At 45.2% G+C, this 24,025-nt stretch overlaps 1 protein-coding gene and 1 long non-coding RNA gene across 2 annotated transcripts; one reads left to right on the forward strand and one right to left on the reverse strand.

The window, feature by feature from the left end:
• Window positions 1–103: 103 nt before the first annotated feature.
• LOC126982661 (delta(24)-sterol reductase-like) lies at window positions 104–23,117 on the reverse strand. Its single transcript, XM_050834923.1, has 11 exons — window positions 22,903–23,117; window positions 13,334–13,472; window positions 8,924–9,070; window positions 7,618–7,723; window positions 7,101–7,219; window positions 6,061–6,155; window positions 4,680–4,851; window positions 2,888–3,031; window positions 1,930–2,127; window positions 1,033–1,211; window positions 104–295 (listed from the first exon to the last, which is right to left on the reverse strand). The coding sequence occupies exons 1-11, from the start codon at window positions 22,959–22,961 to the stop codon at window positions 142–144; spliced, it is 1,512 nt and encodes a 503-aa protein (XP_050690880.1). The 5' UTR covers window positions 22,962–23,117; the 3' UTR covers window positions 104–141.
• LOC126982664 (uncharacterized) lies at window positions 3,051–4,659 on the forward strand. The gene is made up of 3 exons (XR_007735286.1): window positions 3,051–4,082; window positions 4,192–4,246; window positions 4,356–4,659. It is a non-coding gene; the product is annotated as an uncharacterized LOC126982664 (long non-coding RNA).
• Window positions 23,118–24,025: the final 908 nt, after the last annotated feature.

The following is a 24,025-nucleotide window of genomic DNA, read 5'->3' on the forward strand; positions in this document are numbered from 1 at the left end:
TAAGGTTTTATGGTTTGTATTTTTTGCCCCTGAGCAGCTTCTGTGACTTAAAAAAGAACATTAATCCTCAAACTTGGAAAGAAAGCAAGGAAACAAACCAAGGTCACACTCTTAAGTTTATTAGTTGAGCGGTAACTCCCGTCAGACACGCGCCTTCCTGTTGACCTTGTCGTAGACCTCGGGGAAGGCCTTGGTGCAGTCCAGCTCCTTCCTCATCTTGTCGTACAGCGTGTGATCAAACATCTCCCGGTACTCCTCGCGGGTCATGTAGGAATCGGCGTACATCATCTGGAACCTGGACCGAGGAGCCGTCAATCACACAACCTCATCTACTTTCTATATTTCCATTTATTCTTTTTTTTTATAGGAACCTGGACCAAGGAGGCATCAACTGCAGAACTTCATCTACTCTCTCTATTTATATTCATTTTTTTTTTTTCAATTTCAAAACTTCATCTACTTTCTCCATTTGTTTATTTTATTTAATCTATTTTTTTTTATAGGAATCTAGACCAAAAGAGATGTTAAGGATAAATCTTCATCTACTCTCCTTATTTATTTATATTTTTTTACAACAGTGGAAGGAGCTTAACCCAGTAGCAGTGACGGGCCAAATTTGTGGCTTTACCGTGTAGCAGTGACGGGCCAAATTTGTGGCTTTACCGTGTAGCAGTGACGGGCCAAATTTGTGGCTTTACCGTGTAGCAGTGACGGGCCAAATTTGTGGCTTTACCGTGTAGCAGTGACGGGCCAAATTTGTGGCTTTACCGTGTAGCAGTGATGGGCCAAATTTGTGCCATGATTTAAACCCCAAAAAATAGATGATACATAATCTGATCACAAATGTTTTGATATACATTATGAAATGGTTTGTGTGAGGGGTGATTTTTTCTCATTTTTCTCGCATGGGGGGACCATTAAGAAACATGATCCCCGCTGCTACCGGGTTAAGGGCAGCCAAAACAGAAAACAAAAAAGTCGGATATTCTAGAACCTGTACCAAAGAAGCTTGAATCGCAAATCTACACTCACCCTTTCACTTTCCTGACGAAGGCCTCGACCCTCCTGGTGGTCTGCTCGGGGTGGAAGTTGTCAACCCCCGGAGTGCCGTAGGTGCCGATGTCCACGTAGAGTGCCTCCTTGCCCCCCACAGGCTGCAGCATCCCTGGGTTGGCCTCCACCTTGAAGGGACACAGCCATATCGGGTAGATCTGTAACGTAGGGTAAGTGTTAGTGTTGCTATTTTTCTTTTTTTAATTTTTTTATTACAACGAAGGAGGCAGCTCAAGGGCACAAAAAAAGGAAACAATAATAAAAAAAAGCCTGCTACTCGCTGCTCCTAAAAAAGAATCATAAGTTTTTTTTTATTTTTTTTTTTATGTTGCGGCCTATTGCGCCGGTAGGCATCTTCCCAGTGGGGCCTGATGGTCGGCCCAAGTCTTCTTCGCGGTGGGGCCTGATGGTCGACCCAGCCCGTTCTGGCGCAGGCGAGTGTTTATAGTGGCGCCATCTTGTACTGTCCCTTAGCTTTACCTCACAGTGCCGCACTTTCAATTAGAGAACTGCTGATAGCATGATGTTGGGAGATACTAATACTCGCTTTTCATCCAATACCGACACCAATACTCCGATACTAACAATTGGCTGATATTTTGCTGATACCAATACTTTTCTTATTACAAATTACATTTGAATTTTCCTTCCATACCTTTTGAGTTTTCCTTCCATACCTTCCTTCTTTCTTTCTTTCCTTCCTTTCTTTATTCCTTACCATCCTCACCTCTCTCATTTGACCTTTTCCTCCTTTCCTTCCTTCCTTCCTTTATTCCTTACAATCCTCACCGCTCTCATTTGGCCTTTTCCTCCTCACTTTCCTTCCTTCCCTCATTCTTTACCTCCATTTTCTTCATTTGGTCTTTCCTTCCTCACCTTCACCTCCTTGTGGAACACCTCCAGGGCCTCCTTTATGTCACTGAGGGGCACGAGCATATCTTGGATGAAGTGGTTCTTCTCATACAGCTCCTTCACCGCCTGGCCCTGCGTCAGCTTCAGCAGCGACACCTTGGGGGGCACCAGCCAGCCCAGGAGGTAGCGGAACACCACGTTGTTGCCGAAGGGGATGATGTCCTGGGGGGTGGGAGGGGGGGGGGAGGGGGGGAAGTTGGGTTAGTTTTGTAGGGAAAAAGGTAAACATTGATGCTATTCCCATTCTTTTTAACCTGGTAGCAGCGACGGGCCAAATTTGTGGCTTTACCGTGTACCAGCGGTGGGCTAAATTTCTGCCATGATATAAACCTCCCAAAATAGATGATGCCTAAACTGATCACATATGCGTTGATATATATTATAAAATGGTTGGCGTGAGTGATGATTCTTTCTCATTGTTTTGCTAAGAGGGGTCTTTAACCTAACCTAACCTTACCTTACCTAAGAAACATGACCCCTGCAGCTACCGGGTTAAGCAACAAAGGCAGCTCAGAGGTAAAACATCTAAAACGACAACTGAAAAAGCCTGCTGTTTTCTTTGCATATAAGCAGGATATTGGCTCCATTTTTTAATCCTATTCTTCTTAGTTGTTGGTGTCTTTCCTTATATAAAGAAAATGAGTTTAGGAGCCATGAGGGTGAGAGAGGATGAGATGCATGGACAGAATGTAGGCAAAAAAAAAGAAAAGAATAGAAAAACTGAGACTAGAGAGCAAAAGTAGAAAAGTCATGAGGGTGGGAGTGATTGAGATGCACAGATAGAATGTAGAAAAAAAAAAATATAACGTAGAACTGAGAATGCAAAAGTAATCTAAAAAAAATAATAAAGTGACATGCATATCTCATCCCTAGTACTAGCTGGCAGTGATTATGGCGTGTGTGTGTGCGTGTGTGTGTGTACCCGTATTTCCCAGAAGATGGAGCGTGTGTGTCGGTGGTAGTAGTCGCGGAGAGGAATGTACTCCACGCCGCCGCTGCCCTTGGCCAGGTACGTCTCCACATGCTTGAAGAACCACGGCTTGAACCAACACCCGATCTTGTTTATCTGGAGAAGAAGAGGGACGGAAGGGAAATGAGAGGTAAGGACTGACCATTCTAGTTCGGGGGGACAAGAGTCTGAGGGCCGTATTGCATGTCGAATCTGAGAAGTTTCGGGTCCCTATAAAGGTCGGTTTAGGGGAATTATTACAAGTCCAATCCGAGAAGTTCCAGGTCCCTACATAGTTATTCATCCCAAACTCTGTAAGGACCTGGAACTTGTAATAAGGTCCCTAAACCGACCTTTGTAGGGACCTGAAACTTCTCGGATTCGACTTGTAATACAGCCCTGAGTTGTAAGTGATATATCATTGTGTACCAAAGAGAGCTCAGTCATTCTCTCCTCCTCTCCTCTCCCTCTCCTCATACACATTACCTTCCTGCAGCTCTTTCCCTCTTCTTTTTCCTTTTCTTTCCCTTTCTTCTTTTCCCTTTCCTCTACTTTTTCTAACTTCCCATTCTCTCTTCACCGTCTAGTTTTGAGGGGACACAGCCAAGAGAGTTATTAGCAGGAAGTGAAGGTTTAGAAGTCTAGTTTTGAGGACAGAAGAAAGTTTTTAGCAAGAGTTGAGGGCTGAGAATTCTAGTTTTGAGGACAGAAGAAAGAGTTTTTAGCAAGAGTTAAGGGCTGAGAATTCTAGTTTTGAGGAACAGCTGAGAGGGTCATTAGCAAGAGTTGAGGGCTGAGAATTCTAGTTTTGAGGACAGAAGAAAGAGTTTTTAGCAAGAGTTAAGGGCTGAGAATTCTAGTTTTGAGGGACAGCTGAGAGGGTCATTAGCAAGAGGTGAGGGCTGAGAATTCTAGTTTTGAGGGACAGCTGAGAGGGTCATTAGCAAGAGTTGAGGGCTGAGAATTCTAGTTTTGAGGACAGAAGAAAGAGTTTTTAGCAAGAGTTAAGGGCTGAGAATTCTAGTTTTGAGGGACAGCTGAGAGGGTCATTAGCAAGAGTTGAGGGCTGAGAATTCTAGTTTTGAGGACAGAAGAAAGAGTTTTTAGCAAGAGTTAAGGGCTGAGAATTCTAGTTTTAAGGGACAGCTGAGAGGGTCATTAGCAAGAGGTGAGGGCTGAGAATTCTGGTTTGAAGGACAGCTGAGAAGGTTATTTGCTAGAGGTGAGGGCTGAGAATTCTAGTTTTGAGGGACAGCTGAGAAGGTTATTTGCTAGAGTTGAGGGCTGAGAATTCTGGTTTTGAGGGACAGCTGAGAGGGTTATTTGTTAGAGGTGAGGGCTGAGAATTTTAGTTTTGAGGACAGAAGAAAGAGTTTTTAGCAAGAGTTGAGGGCTGAGAATTCTAGTTTTAAGGGACAGCTGAGAGGGTCATTAGCAAGAGTTGAGGGGTGACAGTTCTTTTCCCTTTCCACCACCTATCCTATCTTTCCTTTCTCCATTCTTCCCCTCCATCTTTCCTTTCATACCTCAACCTCTCACCCTCCCTTTCCTTGTATATGTAACCTTTTTCACCCCCTTCCATTCCCAATTCTTCCTTCCTTTTCTTCCCTTTCTTCTTTTCCCTTTCCAACACTATTTCTATTCTCTGTTTCTCCCTTCTTCCCCTCCCACTCCCATCCACATTTCCTTTTATTCTTTCCTTCTCATTCCTTGACCCTTCATCCTCTCCTCCTCCTCCTCCTCTCCCTTCCCTCACCCTCTGTACCTTGCCGGGCTCAGCGGTGTTGGACATATTAGCCGTCATGACAACGCCGGAGTGAAGGGAGAACATGAGGCCCTCCACAAACTGGTTCCCCTCCTCCCTCTGCGTCTCCGCCGTGAAGGTCTCTATGAGGTTGTCGAGGGAGTGGCACGGCTTGTACTCCACCTTGACGAACCTGGATACAAGGGGAGTTAAGGAGACACGGAAAAAAATGCAGGAGGGTACATGTCTTAAACTAGAATTGTTTTCCCCTTATAATGTAGAAATAAATATGGACTTGGAATGAGTTGAAATAGTCTTAATGATGCAAAAAAGTAGTTTCTTCACATAGAAATATAAATACTTGGAATGAGTTAGAAGTCTTAATGACACAATAGAGTGCAGTTATCCCCGTGGAAATGGAAATCAATTGGAATGAGTTATAAGAGGAGGTGGTGGAGAGTGTGCAACAGTTAAAGGAAAAGCTGGGGAAACACAGATATGGACACAGGACCACAGGAGTTAGCAAGTACTACAAGCAAATAAATACAAGTAGGTAAATACACACACACACACACACACACACACACACACACACACACACACACACACACACACACACAGAGGTTTGGAACAGTCTAAGTGAAGAAATAGTATCGGCAAAGAGTGTGCAGAGCTTCAAGGAAAAGTTGGATAATTATAGATACGGAGACGGGACCACATGAGCGTAAGCCCAGGCCCTGTAAAATTACAACTAGGTAAATACACACACACACACACACACACACACACACACACACACACACACACATGGAGTGAAAGAGATAGTTTTATGTTAGCAACTCTTGAAATTTGTGAGGTATATAACTGGTGAGTGCAAGACTAGATTGAAATAGGTTTTTTGAAAAGTGAAAATCTCTAACAGTGGTAATTACATCAGTTACAATGTTTTATGCTGTTATTTTCAGTTCCATGTGCCGAACCTGTTATTACTTGTATTTCATTATTAAAAAAAAAAAAATGTTGCCTCTATCACTATGGTCGGTATTATAAGACACTCGCTTCTAAAGGTCAAAGAGGGGGTCAGTCGGGTTCTAATGAGCATTTCTTCTGGTTCACGGTACAGAGGAAGGGTCAAACTACCACCAGGGTCATGAAACTACTGCTGGATATGCCCACAACTCCCACGAAAGCAAATACGTTTTCTTGGGCAACGATATGTGTCTTATAATACAACCCTATAGGCAATGCTTTGTAATTGCTTGCCACATGTCATCTTTTTACTTTATTATTATTTTATCATTTATTTATTTATTTTTTACTTTTTTTTTTCTGTGTGTGTGTGTGTGTGTGCAGGCCCCTAGCAATGGTGGAGTATATTTTTTATGATTGTAAAGTGCCTTGCCTTTGCGCTGGGATGATCTTGATCTCCACGGCCGTCAGGAAGCTCAGAGTGCCATAGGACCAGGGAACGGAGTAGAAGAGATCCGGTTTCTCGTCCTGTGGTGTACATGAAGAGAAAAATAATAGCTTCTTATATGGATGGCAATGATGCTAAGAAAACAGAGGTATAGGCTTTTTAATGTTCCAGATATTATAAAACTGGGAACATCACGCCATATGTAGGGGCCTCATGGTGCAGTGGTTCGCACACTCGGCTCACGACCGAGAGAGCCCGGGTTCGATTCCCTGGTGGAGTGGAAAAATTTGGGTGGCTTTTCCGATACCCTACGCCCCTGTCCACCCAGCAGTGAATGGGTAATGAATGGGTAGTGAATGTTAATCGGGGGTTGTGTCCCGTCTCCTGGGATCTGTTCCCTTCTCCTATAATTTCTTACCCTTCTGTCTCTCTCTGGCATATGACCACAGATGTTGTGCCCACTAAACGAAACTTTCCAAACTTTCACGCCAAATGCATGAAGTTTGACTGTTCAGGTTTTTAATGATATCTGATGCATTATGAGGCCTAACCACCTTTTCTTAGCAACACTGCCATTCTTAGTTATGCACATTATCACTATAGTATTTCACTCAGATGGTGCACCTAATATTTCTTTCATCAATGATTCACTTCCTCCTACATCTGTAAAGCTTAGATTTTTCACTCAGATGGTCCAGCTCTTGAATCCATGAATTGAATGCTGTTCTATTCATGATATAACCTCACAGCATATGAAAAGGAATGTGAATTAAGGTGAACTCTGCATGTCACTGTAGAATATATTAAAATGAGCTCAGCATTTCACTGTAGAATATATTAAAATGAGCTCAGCATTTCACTGTAGAATATATTAAAATGAGCTCAGCATTTCACTGTAGAATATATTAAAATGAGCTCTGCATGTCACTGTACAGTACGTATATTAAAATGAACTGCTTGTCACTGTATTCTATATCAAGACAACCTCTGCTCAACTCCGTAACCCTCTCTCTGCAGGGTCTCACCTTGGAGCACGTCACCAGGGATCCGTCAGCCAGCACCAGCTCAAAGGAGAGGCAGATGTGCTGGAAGAGGCCGTGCTTGTGGGAAGACGTCTCTATCCCCGTGCCCATGACCAGCCCTCCTGTAGGCACATACACCACCACAAGTAAAGAAGGAGGAAGGAGACTTGGGACATTGATATAAGGAGGAAGGAGTAGGAAGACTTTCTGAAGGCTGATGTTGGTAAGTGGGGGACGTTGATATAAGGAGGAAGGACACTCTTTGAAGGCTGACATTAATAGGTTAGGGACTCTCTCCTTTCTGCCAGGTTTTGTGTGAGAACTGGAAATTTATGAACAGTGAAATAAATGAGAAAGAGAAAGAAGAATTAAATAACTAGTGAAATTTTGTTTTTGTTGAATCTTATATGTCTTTTTCTCTCCCCTTCCAATCAGGTGTTGGGGCTGAATGAGACAACTTGTAAACAAAGAAACATGAATGAGGAGTATAATATTTGGGGTACAATATTTGGGCACATACCAATAGTGAGGTCGTCCATCTCCGGCACGACAGGGATGGTCCAGCCCAGCTCTGTCAGGGTGTGCGTCAGCTGCCCCATCGTCACCAGCGGCTCGCACCACACCGTCTGTGCAATCAGGTAACATATGAAGACAGTGGGGAGATAGACAGACAGACAAACAGATGGCTGAGAACCCTTTCCTCTGTGTCTCTGCGATCAAGTTAACTAATATTGCCACATAACAAAAACTGCATCTGTTGTCAACTTTCCTGGACCGAAACCAAACTGCCGGCCGTCCACGCTTACCAGTTTCCTCAGCCTCTCCTCCAACACTTTTTCAAACTTCATTCCATGTTCCAATAATCTAACTTCCCTATATTTTCCACACTCCAAAGCATCCCCCTTCCCTTTATAAATTGGAACTGTGGTACTATTTTTCCAATTGTCCGTTACCAATGAAGACAGTTGGTAGATGCATATGACTCCATAGAAAGATAAGAAATAGAAGACTGAGGACCTTTCTCTCTCTCTCTCTGTTCAGTCAGGTGACACATGAAGACAATAGGATGACAGACAAATATTCAAGCACAAGATGACTGGGCACCTTCTGATGACGATAGAAAGATAGATAGAGAGACACAAAACAGATGACCGAGTGCCCTTACATATAGATCGACAGATATATTCAAACAGACGGATAAATATAAACAGATTAGATAGGCAAGCAGATAAAAAGATAACCATGTCTGTGTAGATGAATAGATAACAATTAGACATAAATACTACATAGTTAGATAGGTAAACTGATAGACAGATATAAACACATGGATAAATAGAGATAAACAAAGAATAGTTAGATAAGTAAGTATATAGATAACCGATAACCAAGTCGTACCCTTTCTTCTGTGACGGGTCAATCAGATAACAAAAGATGAGAATAGATAAGAGAGAAATAAAGATAGAAGCATAAATAAAGGTATAAACAGATGAAGAAGAGGGGTGACTGGAAGAGAAGAGAAAGGAAGGAGTAGGAGGAGGAGGAGGGGAAGGAGATGCAAGGACAGAGAAGAAAAGAAATAAGAAGGAAGAGGAAAGGGGGAATGAGGAGGGGGAAAGGATGGGAAAGGGGGAGGAGGAGGGTGGATAGAAGAAAAGAGAATGAGAATGGAGGAAAAGGGGAATGAGGAGGAGGAGGAAAAGGCTGAATAGATGGGTCAAAAGAGGAGAAGGAAGGGAATTAAAGGGGAGGAGCATGGTGGATAGAAGAATAGAGGAAGGGACAGATAGACAGGTGAATCGATAAATAAGGAGCAAATAAGTAAGTACCCCCTTCTCCGTGTTGATCTGCAGGATGTCCACCAGGTTAATGGCTACTTTGTGGAAGGTCCTCTTGTAGGCGCCCTCCCGGAAGCTGATGGTCTGCCAGCCAGGACGAGCTGTACACATGGGGGTGTTTCCGCTCCAATCACGCACCTGGGGGAGGAGGAGGGGGGGTCTGTCAGGCACACACACACACACACACACACACACACACACACACACACACACACACACACACACACACACACATTGGATGGATAGTAGTGATTTCAAATGGCATAAATATCTCTCTCAATCACACACACACACACACACACACACACACACACCATTGTACACTTGACATCACAAAGGGAAGGACCAAGGAGTGTGGGTCATTCCTCTGCATTGTTCTACTGTACCACCACCACCACCACCACCACAAGAGGAAGGTCACAGCCAGCCAGCCAGCCAGCCCTTTCTTTATACACACACTCAGGACAGGACAGCAACATCAAGGCACACCAACTCCACATCTCCTTCCTTATCATAATAGTCTTTCCCTCTCTTCCTCTTTCTTTCTATTACTTCATTTATCCCTTCTTTCCTTTTTCATTTTCCCTCTCTCTCTTCCTTCCTTCCTTAGCAGCACATCAAGGACAGCAACATCAAGGCACACCAACTCCACATCTCCTTCCTTATCATAATAGTCTTTCCCTCTCTTTCTCTTTCTTTCTATTACTTCATTTATCCCTTCTTCCCTTATTCATTTTACCTCTCTCTCTTCCTCCCAGCTCTCCCTTCCTTCCCTCCTTCCTTCCTTACCTCCTCCTCCTCCTAACAGCATGTAGTATTAGAATAGGTTAGTGGATTATACTTCTAATGATTCACTGTGTTTTTGATAGTGTCAGAATGGGTTAGTGGATTAGTTCTTCGAGAGATTGACTGTAATATGACTTAACAGTTTATATTTAGTAATTTCTGGAGGTATTCATGTAAAAGTTAATCTCATAGACAAATGTTTAAACACAAGATGACTGGGCACCTTCTGATGATGATAGAAAGATAGATAGAGACACACAAAACAGATGACCGAGCACTCTTATATATAGATCGACAGATATATTCAAATAGACGGATAAATATAAATAGATTAGATAGGCAAGCAGATAAAAAGATAACCAAATGTACTCTTTTCTTCATGTCTGTGTAGATGAATAGATAACACATAGACATAAATACTACATAGTTAGATAGGTAAACTGATAGACAGATATAAACAGATAGGTAGATAGAGATAAACAAGGAAAAGCTAGATAGGTCTCATAAATGGTTCTCTGCAGGACTGTATGGGTGTGATATGTATGGGTATGGTGTGTATGTATGAGTGATATATATGGTTATGATATGTATGGTTATGTATGGTTATTATATATTGGTTATGGGATGCATGACTGATTTGCAGCCTATTATTTTGATACATATGAATGAGGAAGGCATTTAAACTCCCCCCAAAAAACAGTTATTCATGTAAAAGTAAACTCCTTTAAATTTGACTTTTGAGAGTAGCAGCAACAGGCCAAATTTGTGGCTTTACCGTGTAGCAGCGACGGGCCAAATTTGTGGCTTTACCGTGTAGCAGCGACGGGCCAAATTTGTGGCTTTACCGTTTAGCAGCGACGGGCCAAATTTGTGGCTTTACCGTGTAGCAGCGACGGGCCAAATTTGTGGCTTTACCGTGTAGCAGCGACGGGCCAAATTTGTGGCTTTACCGTGTAGCAGCGACGGGCCAAATTTGTGGCTTTACCGTGTAGCAGCGATGGGCCAAATTTGTGGCTTTACCGTGTAGCAGTGATGGGCCAAATTTGTGACTTTACCGTGTAGCAGCGACGGGCCAAATTTGTGGCTTTACCGTGTAGCAGCGATGGGCCAAATTTGTGGCTTTATCGTGTAGCAGCGACGGGCCAAATTTGTGGCTTTACCGTGTAGCAGTGATGGGCCAAATTTGTGACTTTACCGTGTAGCAGCGACGGGCCAGATTTGTGGCTTTACCGTGTAGCAGCGATGGGCCAAATTTGTGGCTTTACCGTGTAGCAGCGACGGACCAAACTTGTGGCTTTACCATGTAGCAGCGACAGGCCAAATTTGTGGCTTTACCGTGTAGCAGCGATGGGCCAAATTTGTGGCTTTACCGTGTAGCAGCGACGGGCCAAATTTGTGGCTTTACTGTGTAGCAGCGATGGGCCAAATTTGTGACTTTACCGTGTAGCAGCGACGGGCCAAATTTGTGGCTTTACCGTGTAGCAGCGATGGGCCAAATTTGTGGCTTTACCGTGTAGCAGCGATGGGCCAAATTTGTGGCTTTACCATGTAGCAGCGACGGGCCAAATTTGTGGCTTTACCGTGTAGCAGCGATGAGCCAAATTTGTGGCTTTACCATGTAGCAGCGATGGGCCAAATTTGTGGCTTTACCATGTAGCAGCGACGGGCCAAATTTGTGACTTTACCGTGTAGCAGCGACAGGCCAAATTTGTGCCATGATATCAACCCCCCAAAATAGATGATACATAAACTGATCAGAAATGCTTTGATATATATTATGAAATGGTTTGTGTGAGTGATGATTTTTTCTCATTTTTCTCGCCTAGAGGGACCATTAAGAAACATGATCCCCGCTGCTACCGGGTTAAAACAACACCTATAGCCTATTCCTGTACTCCCATCTTTCTCCACGTGTTATAGCAGATACGGACAGTGATTAGACCAACAGAACATTACCTAACAATGATCTGTAGAGCAAATATCACCCATAAAAATCCCATAACCTATCGAGTGTCGGGTCATTACACCTGGGGGGCTTCTTAACTCTCGCTACAGACGCAGGGAGGAGGGGAAGGAGGAAATTGGGAACTTGATATAGAGAAGCCACACATATGCCTCCCAGACCTACACCAGCTGGGTCAAAATATAGGCTACAGAGAGAGGACGAATATTTGACTCAAGTTCAGTAACGGCAAAAGTAGGTGCTGGTAATATATAGGTTGAAATGGCTATATAGAAGGTCCATTCATGTTTCAGGGAGAGTGGTTTTAAGATTATTACAAGAGGAAGGATAGACGGAATGAGGAGAGTAGGAGGGGGAGGAGGAAGGGTAGAAAAAGGAAGAAGATGGGTGAATGGAGAAGGGAGAGGAGAAGGAAGAAGGGTAGAAAGAGGGAGAAGGAAGAAGGGTAGAAAAAGGAAGAATGGGGGTGAATGGAGAAGAGGAAGGAGAAGGAAGAAGGGTAGAAAGAGGGAGAATGGGGGTGAATGGAGAAAGGTAGAAGAGTAGAAAAAGGAAGATGATGGGAGAAGGAAGAAAGGAAGAAGGGAAGAAAAAGGAAGAAGAAGGGAGAAAGGAAGAAAGGTAGAAAAAGGGAGAAGGGGGATGGGAAGTGAGAGGTCCTCCAGTCTATGGCGTTGTCTTTTGATGTGATAAAGTTTTGCTCTTGAGAACTTCACGCATTCATTACTTCAACACCAGGAAATGCTCGCAGTAGCAATGATACCCTCGGAAGCAGGCACCGTTGGTCTGCCTCTGCTTCTCACGTTAACTATTTCCAAAGGCCGAAAAAGAGATTAATCGGGTTTACATGAGTGTTTTTCCACGTTCAGGGTACAGAAGAAGAGTCAGACTACTACTAGGGATACACAACTACCCACGGAAATGCTCAATGCGCCTACGGAAGCCTTGTTAAAAACGTGTGCTTGAGCGCCGAGATGTTTGAGAATACGGTCCTAATATTCCTGGATCCGCAAACTATACGTGAGTGCTCGCTAACAGAACCCACGCTATCGGCTCCTGTAATGGTACCTATCCGTTGAAGGTATCCTCGGTTACAGCAAAGTCTACAGCCTACTCTGCAATGTCTTAGAATTCTGACTGTTGACGGCGTGGACTAACTTGAAAAGGGTATCTGATCAAAATCCCATCCTACCCCATTTTCTTTCCTCCTCCTCCATCTCATCCCCATTCCTCTTCCTCCTACTTCAGCACTCCATTCTTCCACCCAGGTCCCCCACGTGCCCCTCTTCCTAATCCTGGACTAACTTGAAAAGGGTATCTGATCAAAATCCCATCCTACCCCATTTTCTTTCCTCCTCCATCTCATCCCCATTCCTCTTCCTCCTACTTCAGCACTCCATTCTTCCACCCAGGGCCCAGATTCACTAACGCCTCGCAGATACGACAATCTTAAGTGGATCCAAGGTCTCCCACGTGCCGCTCTTCCTAATCCTGGACTAACTGGAAAAAAGTACTGATCAAAATCCCATCCCACCCCATTTTCTTTCCTCCTCCTCCTCCTCCTCCATCTCATCCACATTCCTCTTCCTCCTACTTCAGCACTCCATTCTTCCACCCAGGTCCCCCACTCTCCCAACCCGCGCCCTCCTCACCTGGCGCTGCACGTTGGCCACCTTCCTGTCGTGGTGTTGCGGCGCCGAGCTGAGGCGGAACACGATCCAGGAGCGCGTGTAGAAGTAGATGTCGTAGAGGAAGGACGCGGGCAGCAGGAAGAAGATCACGAACACCCACCTGGAGAGACACGGGGACACGGAGGTCAGTAACACGGATGAGTGATAAAGGGACACGGGGGATTGAAATACAGGGGTGTAGAGACTGAGGGAAGAGGGAGAAAGATAAAGGGACGACCGTGACGACTACGTCACCATCTATTACGACAACGTGATTTCAGGTACGTAGCAGTCGCCATTACACTACACTGACGAGCCGCAGACATGTTGGTAGCGAGTGTTCTAACTGCTAATTGGTTCACGGATAGAGAAACTCATATCCGCCAGGGTTACTTTATTTTTTTGGGGGGGAGATTGCTCCCTCTTGCACGAGGGAGCACGGGCCTTTGCCAAAGGCGGCCCGTAGCAGGGAGCCGACAGACCGACTCTATCGGCGATCGAAATCTAGCCGACCAAGTCGGTCCGTCGACGAGGACTGGCGTGTCTCTGACTTAATTAGTTAAAGGTTTATTGCACATAAATCGCATACATTACATGATAAACTTAATTACATGATGACTTTATTTGGACACCCATACAGGACAAGCACAGCACATAGAATAGGTGTTTGTTTGTGTATGCGTGTGTGTGAATGTTGTTTAGTTTAAGTGAGATATAAATGTTAGTGTGTGTAGTAAACAATATGTACGAGGAGTGTATAGCAGGACGTGGACGGACAGTAGAAGATAAACGAGGAACAAGAAAAGTTAACAATGAAGACGCGACGTAACACAGGGCGACAAGGTTCGCGACGATAAACATTCACTTAACGAGTCTCCGCTGCAGCGCCCATTTTCTTAGTGTCACCGAGGAGGAGGAGCACGCAGTTTGAGCTGTGACTGCTACAAGTATACATGGAAGAGCTAGAGATGAAGAGATACAGACAGATGGTTATACGGAGGTCATTATACACGGATGGAGATGGAGGCACACGGGAGGTCAGTAACACGAGGAGAGATGAAAGAATACGGGGGAACAGGTAGCTTATAAGGTGCGTCAGTATAGGCTCCACGGGAATGAGAGATGAAGAAACAGTGGAGATTAATATAGGCTACGCGGGGAAAAGATGAGATATTATTGAAAGGAAGGGAATAGGGGCCGGGAAGGGGGAAGGGAAGAGGGAGAAGGAAGGAAGGGACAGGAGAAAGGGATGAAAGGTTCCGTAGCTATATACAGTGTCACCTCAATTAGTAATAGGTACACCTTCATGACTATTTATTCTCTCGTCAGTTTATTTCTATTTCTATGCAATGCAGCTTGCTTATTGAAATCTTGTGTTAGGCGCCGCTCAGGGAGACCGCACTGCTGCCACATCACTCCACCACTCTCTTCAAAGGGGCTCACTATCCTCCTTCCCCCCCCCCCCCCTCTCTCTCTCTCTCTCTCTCTCTCTCTCTCTCTCTCTCTCTCTCTCTTATTTACGTTATATATAATCTCTTTTGCTTGGCTGTATAGGACGCGAGAGTGAGGTTGGTATTGTCAAATGCTCCCGCCCCTCACACCAACTATTTCCAAAGGCCAAAAAGGAGGTTAATCGAGTTCTAATGAGTGTTCTTTTAGGTTCACGGTACAGAAGAAGGCTCAGACTACCACCAGGGTCATAAAAGTACCCCTGGAAATGCCCTAGACTCCCACGAAAGACTAGTAAATTGCGTGTTCTTGGGCGGCTGTTGCCAAGATCCCTCAGGCGACGTGAAATGGAAGGTTTACAGAGTCGTTGTCTTTCCCTCAAATCCCAAACCATTCATAACGCCATGCAGTCGAACTATGATTATACCTATATTCCAAAAATATAAACAACGTACAGACTAACAGTGAGATAGTTTTTATAGCACGCTGAGTTGTCTAGACTATTTCCATTATCGTCTCATCAAGGTCTCGTCTGCTTAACTAAGCAATGTAATCAGATCTTTCTCCCTCCTATCTGAGCGATCTCCTCCTATCTCCCATATGAACGATCCACACTGAGAATTATTTATAATAGGCACTCGATCGAGCTCGGGGTAACAGCGAGATAATGAACACAATGAAGTCCTCAGCCTATACAGTAGCGATCAATCAATCACTGTGTCCCGGCAACCAACCATTCTTCCTCCTCTCTTGTATCCCGTCCGAGGTGCGTCCTTGCATAACCACGACACCTTCAGAGAGTAACGCTTCCTCTCCCTCGATGAAGCCATGAGGCCATTCTTAAACATTTCGTCGCCCAAGCTCACATATTTGACAAATCTCTCGTAGCAATTTTGAGCGTTTCCATGGGTGGTTTTATGACCACTCAGGTAGATTGATCATGACCTATAGTAGCACTCATTAGAACGCGATTCATCCCGTTTTTGACCTTTGGAAATAGCTGATGTGAGAGGCGGAAGCGTCTGAGAATACCGACTTACTATATAGGGCCATATTATCAGACACCTCTGCCTTCCGCATCAACTATTTCCAAAGGCCAAAAAAGGAGATCAATCGGGTTCTAATGAATGTTCTACTAGGCTCATGGTACAGAAGAAGGATCAAACTATCACGAGGGTCATAAAACTATATCCATGGAGTTGCCCAGCGGCCGTATACTCAAAACACGTCTTGTCGACAGGCGCCAGTTGACAAAAGGCGCCGTTTGAAACGGTGCACTAACGGCGCCTTTCGTTTCGGCTGGATCCCGATACACAAACATTTTCAAGGGCGCCATTGGCGCGCCGAATCACTGAAAAACGGTATTTCCCTCACAGGCGCCTTTTCACGATTCAGCCAAACACAGCGCCCGTGACGACTGTGGTTTTAAGTGTGAGCCAATCAGTCCAGAGGTAGGCGCGGTACTGAAAAATCAATAGTGCGGTTGTGGTACTGCTGTACTTTTTCCGGAGTAGTGCGGTCCCATTTTTTTCTTTCCCAGTGCGGTGCTGCGGTAGCGGTAGTCTAAATGAAAAATACTTCAGTACCTATCCTGGCTATCCAAACAAAGGAAACATGCTTAAAAAAGTACAATGAAAAATTGGCCGGCGCCACGGACGGGTCCGGGGTTGAAATGGCCGGCATCACGGACGGGTCCGGGGTTGAAATGGCCGGCACCACGGACAGGTCCGGGGTTGAAATGGCCGGCACCACGGACGGGTCCGGGGTTGAAATGGCCGGCACCACGGACGGGTCCGGGGTTGAAATGGCCGGCACCACGGACGGGTCCGGGGTTGAAATGGCCGGCACCACGGACGGGTCCGGGGTTGAAATGGCCGGCACCACGGACGGGTCCGGGGTTGAAATGGCCGGCACCACGGACGGGTCCGGGGTTGAAATGGCCGGCACCACGGACGGGTCCGGGGTTAAAATGGCCGGCACCACGGACGGGTCCGGGGTTGAAATGGCCGGCACCACGGACGGGTCCGGGGTTGAAATGTCCGGCACCACGGACGGGTCCGGGGTTGAAATGGCCGGCACCACGGACGGGTCCGGGGTTAAAATGGCCGGCACCACGGACGGGTCCGGGGTTGAAATGGCCGGCACCACGGACGGGTACGGGGTTGAAATGGCCGGCACCACGGACGGATCCGGGGTTGAAATGGCCGGCACCACGGACGGGTCCGGGGTTGAAATGGCCGGCACCGCGCGTGTTAAAAGACTCGCAGTGTAGTAGTTTAGGCTGTCTATTTAGTATTTAATTTTGAACAATGACTGAACAGTCAGAAAGATTGAATCACTGATTCTGATGACTGATACCGATTGACTGATTGAGTCCGATTCACTTAAAAAAAAAAAAAAACATTTCTCTGAGCATACCGCGCTGCAAATGTCGTCTTCGATAGTTTTCAAAGTACCGCAAAAAAGTACTGCAGGATTTTTTAGTGCGGTCCGCGGTAGTGCGATATTTTCAGAAATTTTGCGGTAGTGCAGCAGTTACTTTGCAGTTGCGGTGGTACTTTTTTGTGATGCGGTACTACCGCACTAAGTACCGCACTTGCCCACCTCTGTCAATCAAGCAGCACTGTCCGCAACTGACAGCTATGGCACTATACCTAAGGCTCCCTTCACACGAGCGTTTTTTTCTCGCGCGGTTTAGAAAACAATGAAGTTCACCCTTCACACGCTGGCCGCGCGGCTTAATTCCCGCGGGGCAATGATTTATCGGCCGCGTGCACTGCCCGCGCGGCGCCAGGCGGTTCAGAATACTCTAGATTATAGAAGTCTATCCTTCAGACGGGAGGTTTTTCCCCGCGAGCGGCAGTCGTGGTTAACCTGTAGCAGAGATTCAGTTTGCTCACAAGTTCTTCAAATGTAGGAGATGACTTGTGGAAATAATTGAAAAAAAATTCTTCATAAGCTTTCAGGTCAGACTATAATGTGTAGAATGCTCCTTGAAGGAGCCTAGAGCTGTTTATTGGCCTGGGTGGGTCCACCATTTACGTAATCGCTTTTTTTAACACCCTGTTTATTATATACACATAGATCACTCTCTTCTTTACGTCTTCCATCTCGAACAAACACCGACAAACTGACAAGTATTCTGTGCACTGCTGCAGACGAACCGCGCGGGAAAAAACCGGTCGTGTGAAGACATGCCTTTTAGGACACCTATCCAAGCGGCCATACTACCGCGCGGGAGAAAACCGCTCGTGTGAAGGCGGCCAAAGGAGTGGAAAGAACCAAGGTAAAGAGAACATTCTAGAATCCTCGCACGGTGCGGAGGGAAAAAACATGCGGATACAAGTGAAGGTGAGAAATATGTCCGTTGAGAAGCACTTTTGAAGTGGTGTTACTGATTAGTGGTGATTAGTTACTCATATATAAGAATCAAGTTTACTAGCACAATTAGTTAGTTATGTGATAATAGGCAACTAACTTTGCAGAGATAGATTAATATTGATATGTCACGCAGCCCTGTCCGCAGCTGACAGTTGCTACGGCACTAAGGAGTGGAGAGAACATTCTAGAATCTTCGCACGGTGCGGAGGGGAAAACATGCGGATACGAGTGAAGGTGAGAAATACGTCCGTTGAGAATAACTTTTGAAGTGGTGTTACTGATTAGTGCTGATATGTTACTCATTATATATATATATATATATATATATATATATATATATATATATATATATATATATATATATATATATATATATATATATATATATATATAAGAATCAAGTTTACTAGCATAATTAGTTAATTATGTGATAACAGGCTACTAACTTTGCAGCGATAGATTAATATTGATACGTCACGAATTTCGTGGTAATAGATTACTGGGTCAGTGGTAATAGGTTAGTAATATAGCATCAAAAAGATACTGATTTTGAAGTGATTTGCTAAGTGGTGATAGGTTAATCGGATCTTCACAAATTTGTGATCTGACATAACACGTAGGTTATTATCAAGTGATACTTAAATTTACACAGAAACCTTAAAAAAGTATGTTCCTTACAATATAGGTCATATTAATACCTTTGAGCTTGTGAAAATAATGCATAACAGTTCGTAGCCTCACACTATGAAGTAGCCACATTCCCGTGAGCCCCTATCAAGAGGCGAATAACACCATCGATTATTCTAGCTGCAGAACTAACGTAACTTCATTTACTAGACTATTATGGTGTTACTTAGGCTCAACCTCACAGTGAGTGGATAAAACGGCATTATATTTGTTCAATATCCCTAGAAATCATTCATAACTCATTATTTGATTAGGTAATATAAGTTTACTATTGTGCTGCCACCTATAGTATATAATACTCTTGAACTAATGTGTTTCACTCAAAACCAAGTTTTGAAGTTGTATTTCATGTAATTGTGAGCTAGAAGACAGGCGTTCTCCTCCGATGACTCGCCACAAGGCGCCTTTGCCACCTCAACGGCAGCTCCGACCCAATCTTTGCGTAAAGGTGTTTACGAGCCATGTTTTCAAAGATGGCGCCGTCCTGCCGAGCTTTTGTGTATGCACCTTTCGGGGAACGGCAGGGCGGTAAGGCGCCGTTGACACGAAAGGCACCTTTGAATGTTTTGAGTATGCGGCCCCAAAACCCCTATGAAAGCCTTGCCGAATATGTATGCATAGGCGCTGAAATCTTTAGGAATTGGCCCTTATATCCACTCCCTATTCGCGTGAACCGTCGTATCCCCTCTTCCTAGTATTGTATCATCCCCACCGGTCTGTTGCAGTGTGGAGTGTAGCAGCCCATGGGGCAAGAGCAAGCTATCCAACTATTCTCAAACGTCTCGGCGCCTCTGTACGCCTGTTTGAAAACCCCCTCGGAGATGTTGCTGTGATTCACATGGATTGTTTTGTGATGCTAGTGATGGCTTTACCCGACTTCTGCTTCTTGAACGGGAATCATACCCATAAAAACCGAGTTAATCTTTTCTGTTGCCTAGGAAAATAGTCGTAATGGGATCCCGAATATGGACTCTGGAACTGAGCGAAGGTTTTGTATATAATGATGAAGATGGGGCGTGATGGTGTGTTTGGGGAAAGCCCGTAAAGATACCGATCTCAGCGAAGAGGGTAAAGTTCATCGTTTCTTATCACGGGTTGAGAGGGGCAGACCTCCATTACGTGCCTCGATGGACACCTCTTTGGAGACACTTTAAAGGCTGGTATTACAAGACACTTTGCCATATCACACCAGCTATTTCTAAAGGTCAAAGAGGGGAGCAATCGGGTTCTAATGAGTGTTTCTTTAGGTTCATGGTACAGAGGAAGGGTCAGACTACCTCCAGGGTCATAAAACTACCCCTGGAAATGCCCACAGCTCCTACGAAAGCCTTGTCAAATATGTGTTCTTGGGCTGCGAAATGTCTCATAATACAACCCTATATATTCCTACACGTCAAGGCCATGAGTCAGGGAGGTTGTAAGGAAGGAAGGAAGGGCAAAGAAGAGAGGTTGATTAGAAGGAAGACAGGTTGTATAGAAGATAGTGGAAGGAAGAAAGGGAAAGGAAGAAAGGCCACGGAAGAAAGGGGAAAGAAGGAAGGAAGAAAGGTTAAAAAGAAAGAAAGGGGAAAGAAGAAAGTAAAGAAGCAAGGAAACAAGGTTGTATAGATAGAAGCAACATTGTGGAGAGAGAAGAAAGGGCAAGGAAGGAAGGGCAAAGAAGGAAGGTTGTAAAAAAGGAAGAAAGGGCAATAAAGAAAGATTGGAAAGAAGAAAGAAAGAGCAGAGCGTAGACTACCAATACCTGAACGAAGTCTAGGTAATTAAGCTGCCCAGGTGATATAATAAGAACTGCCCTGAACCTACTCCTTAAGGCAGAGATTCAAGAAAGAGAGGGCAAGGCCTGCACTACCAGCGATGTGACAATGTGTTGGCGCTCCATTCATTCAATTTATGCGGTAATCACACATCCTCTCCTCTGCCGGCACCTCCCTTCCCCTCCCTTCTCCTTACGTCCCTTCCCTTCCATTTACGAGTCCCTTCCTTTTCCTCTCCCTTCTTCTCCCTTACGTCCCTTCCCTTCCCTTTACGAGTCCCTTCCCTTTCCTCTTTCTTCCCCTCCCTTCCCTTCCCCCTTACGTCCCTTCCCTTCCCTTTCCTTTCCCTTCCCCCTCCTTTCTTCCCCTTACGAGGTCTTCCCTTTCCTCTCCCTTCCACCTCTCCTCTTCCCCTGACGTTCCTTCCCTTCCCTTTCCTCTCCCTTCCACCTCCCCCTCTCTCTATAATCAATGAATATAAATACGTATCGAAGAGCCCTGTTACTCGCGATTCCGAAACTGTCCTCTCTTTTGGCCACGGATCTCCACTTTCTTCATAAGAGTAGTAATAAGCGGGCTTTTATTGTTTGATTGATAGTTTATTGTTGCAAGTAAAACAACTAAGGAGAAGGGAGGAGCATGCCATCCCAACCCCCAGGCAGTACAGAGTGTGTTTATTTTCTACTCGTATTTTTGACCGTGAGCTGCTTCCTTTACTGAAAAAAAGGATGATATTACGTGAGATTGGGCGATCGAGAATGCTATCAGAATTATGCAATCAGCCCTGACCGTACTCAATCACTTTAATATCTTGCATCTAAATCTGTGTCCGACAAGTGGGTTCAAGCACTCTCTCTCTCTCTCTCTCTCTCTCTCTCTCTCTCTCTCTCTCTCTCTCTCTCTCTCTCTCTCTCTCTCTCTCTCTCTCTCTCGTGTGTGTGTGTGTGTGTGTGTGTGTGTGTGTTACCGTTAATGATGCGATACACATATTTTATAACGATATTTGCGATGACATTTTCCTAACAACATCCCTACACGCGTTGCCGTTTGAGCACGTGTTATGCGAACATTCTGACGGGTTCTTACGGGCCAAAAAAAACCCTTTCGCTCCACCAGACGTGATGCAAGTGTGGACATGGCCTTATCTTACGTAACCTCGACCCACGAATAAGCTCTCTGGGTCATCTTTCAATTAACCCTCGATCTGATTTCTTGTTCCCATAATATCATATTCTCAAACATATCGGAGCCTTCACATCCACATTTGATAAGGTTTCCGCAGACCGAGTGTTCCCATGGGAGGTAGTTTTATGAGCCTGCAAGTGATAGTGTGACAAGACTTCTACACCATGAACGTGGAAAACCGCTCATGAGAACTAGACTTATTTCCTTCGTGGCTTTGAGAAATAAGTTGACGAGGCTTCTGCACCATGAACGTGGAAAACCGCTCATGAGAACTAGACTTATTTCCTTCGTGGCCTTGAGAAATAAGTTGACGAGGCTTCTGCACCATGAACGTGGAAAACCGCTCATGAGAACTTATTTCCTTCGTGGCCTTGAGAAATAAGTTGACGAGGCTTCTACAACATGAACGTGGAAAACCGCTCATGAGAACTAGACTTATTTCCTTCGTGACCTTGAGAAATAAGTTGACGAGGCTTCTACAACATGAACGTGGAAAACCGCTCATGAGAACTAGACTTATTTCCTTCGTGACCTTGAGAAATAAGTTGACGAGGCTTCTACAACATGAACGTGGAAAACCGCTCATGAGAACTAGACTTATTTCCTTCGTGGCCTTGAGAAATGAGTTGACGAGGCTTCTACAACATGAACGTGGAAAACCGCTCATGAGAACTAGACTTATTTCCTTCGTGGCCTTGAGAAATAAGTTGACGAGGCTTCTGTACCATGAACGCCAAAAACTCCTCATGAGAACAAGACTTATTTCCTTTTGTGGCGTCGATATATATAGTGTGACGAGGCTTCTACAACATGAACCCCAAAAACCCCTCATGAGAACTAGACTTATTTCCTTTGTGGTCTTGATATATATAGTGTGACGAGGCTTCTACAGCATAAACGTGAAAAACCACACGAGAAACCAACTCATCTCCTTCGTGGCCTTGGGGAATCATTATATTGTGGGAGCCCAAAGCATCTGAGAATACACGAACCACCGACTGCACCAAGGATCGAGCCAAGACGAGAATATGTTGCCGGAAGCTGAACCTAACCACAATCGATATACATAAGACCCAGATAAAGAGAACTGACCTATAGTGGATCAGTATGTACTCGAACCAGCCCAAGGAGGAGGTAGACGGAGGTGGCATCGTGTCTGTGTCTGTCCGTAGCCGCCGCTGGTCACACGCCTGCACTCCAGCCAGTTAGCGCGCCACCTGTACCCGTCCGTCTCGCCTCACAGCCCTCACAGCACTGCCACACTCACTCGGAGGAGAGTAGACTTGACAAGACTCTGACGGACACACAGGCACTGCGGCGCGGCTTGATTGGCTGTCTCTGTTGCTGTTCCCTCTCCCTTCCCTTCTTCATCCTTTACCGGTGTGGTGTCGTCTGCCATCCCGTATTGCGAGACATCCCATCCTGATCTGCGCATCGCGGAACCCAATCTTCCCTATCACCGAGTAACTAAGTGAAGCATCTAAGTGTAAAAAAGTGCCGAGGAGGTCCTAAAAAGCGATGCAAAGCGGAACAGGTCACAAGAAGAAGGGTGATTGGTGATATCCTAGTTGATTGATTGATTGATAGTTTATTGTTGCAAGTAAAACAACAAAGGAGAAGGGAGGATTAATATATACACACATACGTCATCATTTGCTTTTATAATAATATAAATTAACTTGGGTGGGACAGATCCCGACAAGCAGTCGACAAAAGACACGGTACCGTGTCGAAATTCATGTATACAGGATATGGGATGTCTCACGATACCGGGATGTCTGCATGACGACACCACACTCTCCCTTCCCCCTGCGTCCCTTAAATTCCCTTCCCTTTACGAGTCCCTTCCCGGCACCTCTTTTGCCCCTCCCTTCTTCCCCTTACGTCCCTTCGATCCCTTCCCCATACGAGTCCCTTCCCTGATCCCTCTCTCTACCGGCACCTCCCTTCCCCCTCCCTTCTTCCCATTGCGACCCTTCCCTTCCCCTTACGATCGAGTCCCTTCCCTTCCCTCTCCTCTACTGGCACCTTCCTTATCCCTCCCTTCATTTTGCTTCCCTTCCCTTTCCCCTTACGATCGATTCCCTTCCCTTCCCTTCCCTTCCCTCTCCTCTACTGGCACTTCCCTTCCCCCTCCCTTAATTCTTTCACTAGCTTCCCTTCCCTTCCCATTACGATCGATTCCCTTCCCTTCCCTCTCCTCTACTGGCACTTC

The sequence above is a fragment of the Eriocheir sinensis genome, chromosome 51, assembly GCF_024679095.1.
Source record: "Eriocheir sinensis breed Jianghai 21 chromosome 51, ASM2467909v1, whole genome shotgun sequence".
NCBI classification, from domain to species: Eukaryota; Metazoa; Arthropoda; class Malacostraca; order Decapoda; family Varunidae; genus Eriocheir; species Eriocheir sinensis.